Below are 8,074 nucleotides of genomic sequence, written 5' to 3' on the forward strand. Positions count from 1 at the left end.
GTCCACACATCGCTGTCCACTGGTCTCGCCCGTCCATCTCAGTGCTCATTTGAGCCCTCATCCATTGCATCTCTTCCCCCCATCCCCCCACAGCCCCTTGCCTCCGGCCAAGCCCCGCGCCAGCCTGGGGATGCCGAGATGAGTGGACTAGTTCTCTGCCTGCAGAGGCCTCCGGTCTAGTGGGCATCCCCTCGTGCCGCCACCTCCCGGGGCGCTGCCCCTTCCCCCCGGTCCTCTCGCTCAGCTTTGGCCCCTGACAGCCTTTCTCTTGGTGTAGACGTGGAGGTGGACGTGGACGAACTGAACCAGGAACAGGTGGCAGATCTCAACAAGCAGGCCACGACTTATGGCATGGCCGACGGCGACTTTGTCAGGTGAGGCCTGCTGGCGTGGGTCATTATCCCTGCTGCTGACAGCCACTTCGTTCCTGAGCACGAGTGTGTCTGGCCCCAGGGCCGTGGGCCTCCCACACACAGGCTCCTGACCTCCTGGGATGGGTACTGACCACCGGGCGGCGCCCGGCTCCCTGTGACCTGTGGCGGTCTGACCCCCTAAAAGCTCCCGGGGCTCCTGGGCCTGGTGGACGGCTCCCCCTGGTGGAGAGCAGGCTTCGTTCAGCGGATCACTCCCTGGCAGCCGCTGACCGGGCCTCTTCCCTGGGCCACCGCCTGTGCAGATCCCATACAGCAGCCCCGCTAGCACAGTAGCGAGTCGGAGTCTGAGTGATCCCGTCTGAACCCAGCACCCTCCGTGACTGCCCCGTCACCCGGGTAGCCGGGGTCCTCACCTCGGCCACGAGGTCTTACCCGTCCGGTTCTCCGCTCCTCCACCCGCACGCTGCGCCCCTGCGTGGCCCCGGCGCCCCCTCACTCCCCAGGCCCCCCGACTTGTGGGCTGCTGGCGTGCGGCTGTGCCGGCGTCCAGGTTGCGTACTCAGCTGGCTCCCCTCAGCTGTCCCCTTCCCTGTGTGGCTCCCCCACCTCCTTGCTGAAAGCTATAGCAGCTCTGCCTGTCCGCTGGCACTTCCTCCCCCGTCTACAATGTCTCTTCCCGGCCGGGTTTTCACCACATTACCTGGGTTATTGTCTCTTGGAACGTGAGCCCGTGAGGGCCAGAATTTTTGTTTGTTTATTTTCAGTAGTGAATCCCCAATCCATAAACTAGCAACTGCATGCAGCAGGCACTCAGTAATAGTGTTGCACGAATGAGAGACCCCAGGATGGCGTGGGATCCCTCACTGCCTGTGGCCTGCCCCCTCCTCTGTTGTGACCCCCCTGTCCCTCTGCAGGATGCTCCGGAAAGACAAAGAGGAGGCAGAGGCGATCAAGCACGCCAAGGCCCTTGAGGAAGAGAAGGCCATGTACTCGGTGAGGGCTGGGCCGGGGGTGGGGTGGGGTGGGGGGGAAGCGGGGGTGGGTGCCCCAGGGAGGGCACATCTCTCACCAGCATGGTGCCCGCCCTCCTCCAGGGCCGTCGCTCCCGGCGCCAGCGGAGGGAGTTCCGGGAGAAGCGACTGAGGGGCCGGAAGATCAGCCCACCCAGGTAGGCTGGCCTGTCCCTTGTGCTGCTGCCCTGCCAGCCTCATTCAGGGCTCTGGGGGAGGGGCTGGGGCTCAAGGAGACTCTTTGGGTCCAGGCTTGGGCCTGTGAACAGAGTCCTCTGTTCCTCCTGTAGGGCAGGAAACGGGGAAGGCTTAGGGTAGGGATGGCCTTGTGGACACCCTGCCCTGCCAGCCACCCCCCACCTCCCCCCCACCCCCGCTGCACTTGGACTCTTGCCGGGCGTTGGAGGCACCAGTGGGGAGGCGGTGCGGGGCAGCCGAAGAGTTGAGGGCAGAGTCAAGGGAACAGCCCTGTCCCTGAACTTCTTCCTGCTCCTCTTCCTGGGCTGTGTCCTTGTCAGATTGGGGGCAAGTGACTTCCCTTGGGTTTCAGTTTCCTCCTTTGGAGAAGGGGCACCGTCACCTCCCAGGATTGGGGGCGCACCAGTGCCCACTCTGAGGTCTGGGGCAGGTTGGGAGGAGGCGGTCTGGTGTGGTGTGGAGGGTCAGCCTAGGTCGAGGGGCCTCCAGACGAGCCTGCCGCTGTCTCTTAGCGCTGGAGACCCAGTGCCAACCCAGGCCTCTTGCTGCACTGCCTCTGGACAAGGAGAGGCCCTGAGGGTAGCTGTGGGGCTTAAGCAGCCTAGCGTGGGCTCAGGGCTTGGTGCAGGGTCCGGAAAAGCCGCCCTGATTCTCGCCATCATCCTCCTTCCCGTAGGGATGCAGTCCGTGTAGTGTGTAAAGGCGTGGGCTAGAGGCCACGGGGCCACGGGGCCTGGCTTGGCAGCCCAGCTCTTCCGTTTATGAGCTGTGTGGAGCTGGGCAAGTGACTCCACCGCTCTGGGCCTCGGTCCGTGAGCTCTGAGCTGTGAGGGACCCCAGCAGCCGTGTGAGAGCTGTCGTGAAGAACAGCTGTGTTCGTGGAAGTAAAGTGTTTAGTGCACGGCACATAGTGAGCATCCAAGACACCATGGCGTTTCTAGTTTTCCCATCGTCCTCGTTTACAAGCGGGGACCCAGGTTGCAGAGCCAGGGACTTGGAGTGGCGGGGGAGGTGCTTCCGGCTGGGGTCCAGAGCTTAAGCAGGACTCAGGCTGCTGGAGTCCCTGTTGCTCAGGGTCGGGAGGGGCCCAGGACGTAGTTTGCGGGGTGTGGCCACGGTTCAGGCTTTGGACAGATAGGAGGTGGGGTGCGCAGAAGGATCAAGGCAGGGCCTAAATCCTGGCCAGCAGCCCCCTCCTCACAGTGCCCGGTACCTGACCCTGGGCTCCTTGGTTGGGTGAGGGGGCCCAATTCCATGCCCGCTCAGATCCCAAGCCCCTAGTTGCTACCCTGCTCTTTTCTCCATAGCTACGCCCGCCGAGACAGCCCCACCTACGACCCCTATAAGCGGTGAGTTCCCAGGGCCCGAGGAGGGGCAGCCAGCAAACCTGATGGAGGGGTAGGGCTGGGGAGAAGGGGCGGGGGGAGCAGAGGGGGGAGGGCAGTGTGTTTTGGGGGGAGTGGGGCGATACTTAGCACCTGATGTCATCTGTGGGTCTGAATCGCTTTTCTGGTTTCCAGAATGTTACCTTGCTTTGCCAATCTTTTTTTCTTTAAATGTGAACCTTCTTTAATCTTTTGATTGATTGATTGATTTAAAAGATTTTATTTGACAGAGAGAGAGAGACAGTGAGAGAGGGAAAACAAGCAGGGGGAGTGGGAGAGGGAGAAGCAGGCTTCCCGCGGGGCAGGGAGCCTGATGCGGGGCTCGATCCCGGGACCCTGGGATCATGACCCGAGCCGAAGGCAGACGCTTGACTGAGCCACCCAGGCGCCCCATAATCTTTTGATTTAAACACAGTGTAGTCGTGTGTTAAAAATGACCCAGAGTGGCAGAAGGGTTTGAAACAGAAATCAGGAGTCCCTTTGATCTAAACTCCCAGAAGTAAGCAGTGAGAGATACTGCACAGGAGGGCCCGGCTTTGCACACGTGTGTCTCCGGGATGTGGGGGTGATGGGACAGGGGCCTTGAGGGTGGACAGCCATCAGCCTGACCCCTGTGCACTCTTCAGCATGCAGTGGGAGGACTGTCTCTCTGGGTTTTGGGGAGGATAGGAGATGAGGCAGGTGCCTTTGGGTACAAGGTCAGGCACAGGTAAACAATCCAAGGACACGGATACTTTCCTTTTAGAACAATGGAATCGTGTCACATTTAACATTGTAGAACTCGCTTCATGGATGTCTGTGTTGAAGTGATCTTTTGAGGTTAAATTTGTTGATCTGCTCATTCCTCTTTAATAATTAGACAGAATCAGTCCAGCTCGTTGTCGCTCACTTTTTTGCTTATTTTGTGGAGGCTCCGCACAGCTGGGTTCCTTTAGGCCCTTTGGCTCTGTTCGTGCTGGGTGTCCAGCCGTGCTCGGTGCCACGCTGGCCTCGGTTCCGGGGCCCTGCGCTGTGCGTGGTTAGCTGGTGGGCTCCCAGGGAGCCTGGCAGCTGAGGCCCCTCTGCCCCGCCCCGTAGGTCGCCCTCCGAATCCAGCTCCGAGTCCCGCTCCCGCTCGCGCTCCCCGACCCCAGGCCGTGAGGAGAAGATCACGTTCATCACCAGTTTTGGGGGCAGCGACGAGGAGGCGGCAGCAGCCGCAGCGGCAGCAGCCGCATCTGGGGCCACCACAGGGAAGGCCCCCGCACCCCCCCAGCCCGGCGGCCCCGCACCGGGACGTAATGCCAGCGCCCGGTCGGTAACGCTCACGCTGCCCGCCCTACACCCCGGCCGCTGTGGGGGGGGACGCAGGGCAGTGGGGGGCCTTAGCCCAGGCCCGTGCTGACCGGCCCTCCGTGCCCCGCCTGCAGCCGCCGCTCCTCCTCCTCCTCCTCCTCCTCCTCTTCTGCCTCGAGGACCTCCAGCTCCCGCTCCAGCTCCCGCTCCAGCTCCCGCTCCCGCCGCGGCGGGGGCTATTACCGCTCTGGCCGCCACGCTCGCTCCCGCTCCCGGTCCTGGTCCCGCTCTCGGTCCCGCTCCCGGCGCTATTCGCGGTCCCGTAGCCGCGGCCGGCGGCACTCGGGTGGGGGCTCCCGAGATGGACACCGGTACTCCCGCTCGCCCGCCCGGCGCGGTGGTTATGGGCCCCGGCGCAGAAGCAGGTGTGTGGCGTGGATGTTGGGGGGGGGACCCGGGGGTGGGCAAGGCCCCATGTCAGCCAGACTTGGCTCCGAGGGAGGGGACCAGGCCACGGCCGCTCTGTGAGGAAGCGCTCGGTTTGCTGGGGAGGTGTGCCCCCTCTGCTCCCCACACGTGGTGACGTGGGCTGGCGCACAGCCGCGTTCTCGGGACTGACCTGGTCCTGTCGTGGGGAGTTCCCGGTGTGGGTGTAGACAGGTGTGCGGACGCTCAGGGTGTCCTGTGGCCTGCAGTGGGGACCTGGCTGGCCTCTAGGGCTGGGGTGCTCCGCGGGCAGAGAGGCGCTGCAGACGGGGTAGGAAACGAGGCATCTGGGGAGGGGAGCATCCTTCCTGGGCTCTTGCTTGGCGGGATCAGCCCTGCCTGGGCCACAGTGGTGTGGCTCGCAGGGGTGGGGGGCCCAGCTTCAGATCATGGCCCTGCTCGGAAACTTCTGGGGCTTCATTTTTTTCACGTGTAAAATAAGGACAGTGTCCTCTTTGTGGAGTCGTTGGGAAGGTGTGACGACACATGTGAATGCTAGCGTTGGGCGACTGCTGCCGCCCCCAGCATTGTCCCTTGTATTGTGGCATGCGTCTCAGCGTCAGCTTCCTACAGGGGCTGGCAGGTAAAATAAAGGGGCCAGGTGGGCCCCGGGGGGACTGGGGCACACGTGTCCCATCCATTCGGGTTGTCGGGTCTGCAGTGGTGGGCCCGACGCCGCCCCATCTTGTGTTTTCTCACGAGAAGTTGAGAGTCTGGGTCGTTAAAGGATAGTTCGTTTTCTCAGCATTGCCCACAAATTGGAGTTTTGTAGAAAGTTGGCCAGCCGCTGCAGAATCCGTGTGTGGCCTAGACTTGGTTTCCAGGTCATTCCCTGTAGCCTGACCCAGGGCGACCAGAGGAGAAAGGCCTGGGGGAAGGAGGGGGGCCTGGCCACATCTCGAACCCCAGCCTGAGGGAGAGCCCTTGCTGAGGAGCCCCCAGGGTCCTGAGCGGAGAAAGGATGGGGCCGCACGTCCCCCGACTGGGTCTCGTGGGTCCGTGCTGTAGATTGGTGGGGAGAGCGGGCGAGGGGGTGGTCCCCGCTGGACCCTAGCAAGGTGAGGAGGTGGATGAGGTCACGGGCACCGTGGGTAAGGGGGGCGGCGCTGGCCAGCCGGGTCCCACCCTCCCAGAGGTCGCCTCCCAGGGGAGCCGGTGAGTGTGTGTCAGAAGTGAGAAGCGAGCCGTTTCAGGGTGGTTGTATCTGGAGGGCGGGCTCTGTGTAGACATGGAGCTGGGCCGGAGCTGGGCCGGGGAGCAGCGGGGGAGCAGCCCCAGACCTACCGACCTACCACAGGGCCTGGGGGGGGGGGTGTGCCGAGCGGGGGGTCCCTGGCTCCTCACGGCCCCTCTCCCCCCCCGCCCCGCCGTGCACCCAGGAGCCGCTCCCGCTCCGGGGACCGGTACCGGCGGGGCGGCCGGGGCCCCCGGCACCACAGCAGCAGCCGCAGCCGCAGCAGCTGGTCCCTCAGCCCGTCCCGCAGCCGCAGCCCGTCCCGTAGCCGCAGCCGCAGTCCGTCCCGCAGCCGTAGCCGCAGCCCGAGCCGCAGCCACAGCCGCTCGCCGTCGCCCCCGAGGGAGAAGCCCACCAGGCCGCCGGCGTCCCCCGCTGTGGGCGAGAAGCTGAGAAAGTGAGCGGGGGTGGGGCAGGCCTGGGGCGGGCGGGGGGCGGGGCGTGGTCAGCGGCGGGCAGGGTGGCTGAGCTCCGCTGTTCTCTTTCTCAAGGGAGCTCCTGCTTCGGGGCGTCCGAGGGGGACAGCGCTCTGCCCCAGGGGTCTGGCTGTGCGGGGGGTACACGGCCGTGGCCTGAGGGATCCGAGTGGGGGCACGGTCCCTCCCCGGGGGGGGGCATTTCAGAGGCCCACGGCCTCGGCTGTCTGGTCTGAGGGCAGTGCTGAGGGGGCGCAGGGCCCAAGGTGCAGCCACCCTTTCTTCCTCCCAGGACCGAACCTGCCGCTGGTAAAGAGACAGGAGCTGCCAAAGTCAGTAAGAATTTGGAACTCGCCCGTCTAATTCCCGCCAGCAGCAGTGCCCGAGAGCTGGGCCCGGTGGGCCTGCAGGGGGGACCCGGGGGAGGGCAGGGGGGCCGGGACATCCAGCCCTGGGGTTGAAGCGGGCTGGGAATGCTCTGCCCCGTCAGGTTCCGTGCCCCCCTCCCCTCCTCCCTGTCCACCGGGGCTCCAGCTGTCCCCAGGCCTCCCAGACCCCTGGTGGTGGGCATCTGCGGCTGGTCCCTCCGCCCCACGTGCCCCTGCAAGTCCCAGGCTCTTGGCTGAGGTGGGTGGTGGGAGCTCCGGACACCCACCCCCTCTCCGCCTCTTCTCCCCCTTCCCCAGCCTAAGCTGACGCCGCAGGAGAAGCTGAAGCTGAGGATGCAGAAAGCACTGAACAGGCAGTGTACGTCCCACCCCCTGTCCCCGGTCTGCTCCACTCCTCTGCCTGCCAGCGTGGCCTTGGGGGGGTGGACACCCTGCCCGCCCGCTCCTGGACAGGCAGGCGTCAACGAGGTGTGGCGCTTTTGGGGAGGAGTCAGTGTGCGTGCCGTTCCGTTGCCCCCATGCTAAGGGCCGTGGCCATCTGGTTGGCCTCTCTGGGTTCAGTTTTGTCTTCTGGGAAGGGGGGATGCTTTTGAGGGCCCCTCTCAGCCATCACGTTTCTCCTTCCCCACAGTCAAGGCGGATAAGAAGGCGGCCCAGGAGAAGATGATACAGCAGGAGCATGAGCGCCAGGTAAGGACGGCAGTGAGGGGTGGGGGGCCGGGGTGGGGGACCGGGGTGGAGGACTGGGGTAGGGGGCTGGCTGGCCGACCTGCCCTCACAGCCACGTCTGCCACAGGAGCGGGAAGATGAGCTTCGAGCCATGGCCCGCAAGATCCGCATGAAGTAAGACCATCGCACTCCCCGAATCCAGGGCCACGGCTGCCCGCACTAGCCCTCAGGGTGGGAGAACGCCCACGTGCCTGCCCAGTCCTCTGTCAGCTTGCTCGTTCCAGCCGCTGTGGCCCCTCCCAGCCGTGCCGGCCCCGGATGTATGGGGCCTCTGTGTCCTCCCTGGCTTCGCTTGTCGGTCCTCCCTGACCGTCCTTTCTAGAGTAGCACCCCAACACGCTCCATTCTCCAAGCCTGCTATGTTTTCTTCAGAGCGCTGACCCCCGCCTGGCACGCCCTGTTTTGTTTCCTTGCTTGTCGTTGATGTCTCCGGAGAGGGGACGAGAGGGCAGGTCCACCTGCTGGGTTCCTGCTGTGTGCGCAGCCCCCAGATTAGAGGCGGTGCTCAGCAAGCCAGCCCCACGGCCGGTTCTTCACATTTCGGGGCGGGGCTCCGCCCTGCTCCCCTTCTGTTTCTC

The 8,074-nt window shown here is 64.6% G+C and overlaps 1 protein-coding gene across 2 annotated transcripts; it reads left to right on the plus strand.

The window, feature by feature from the left end:
• The first annotated feature begins 31 nt into the window (after positions 1 to 31).
• LOC115942731 (CLK4-associating serine/arginine rich protein) lies at positions 32 to 8,068 on the plus strand. Of its 2 annotated transcripts, XM_081811692.1 has the most exons (11): positions 33 to 374; positions 1,289 to 1,367; positions 1,469 to 1,542; positions 2,890 to 2,931; positions 4,045 to 4,260; positions 4,377 to 4,667; positions 6,108 to 6,359; positions 6,671 to 6,710; positions 7,065 to 7,125; positions 7,399 to 7,457; positions 7,564 to 8,068. In XM_081811692.1, the coding sequence occupies exons 1-11, from the start codon at positions 352 to 354 to the stop codon at positions 7,612 to 7,614; spliced, it is 1,188 nt and encodes a 395-aa protein (XP_081667818.1). In that variant the 5' UTR covers positions 33 to 351; the 3' UTR covers positions 7,615 to 8,068. The 2 variants fall into 2 exon arrangements, 1 of the variants encoding a protein (XP_081667818.1); XR_014142757.1 differs by lacking the exon at positions 7,564 to 8,068 and having other exon boundaries at positions 32 to 374; positions 6,671 to 6,714; positions 7,399 to 7,463.
• The last annotated feature ends 6 nt before the right edge of the window (positions 8,069 to 8,074 follow it).

Source organism: Leptonychotes weddellii, unplaced genomic scaffold, assembly GCF_054177405.1.
Source record: "Leptonychotes weddellii isolate Sample4059 unplaced genomic scaffold, ASM5417740v2 HiC_scaffold_9449, whole genome shotgun sequence".
In the NCBI taxonomy this organism is placed as follows: domain Eukaryota; kingdom Metazoa; phylum Chordata; class Mammalia; order Carnivora; family Phocidae; genus Leptonychotes; species Leptonychotes weddellii.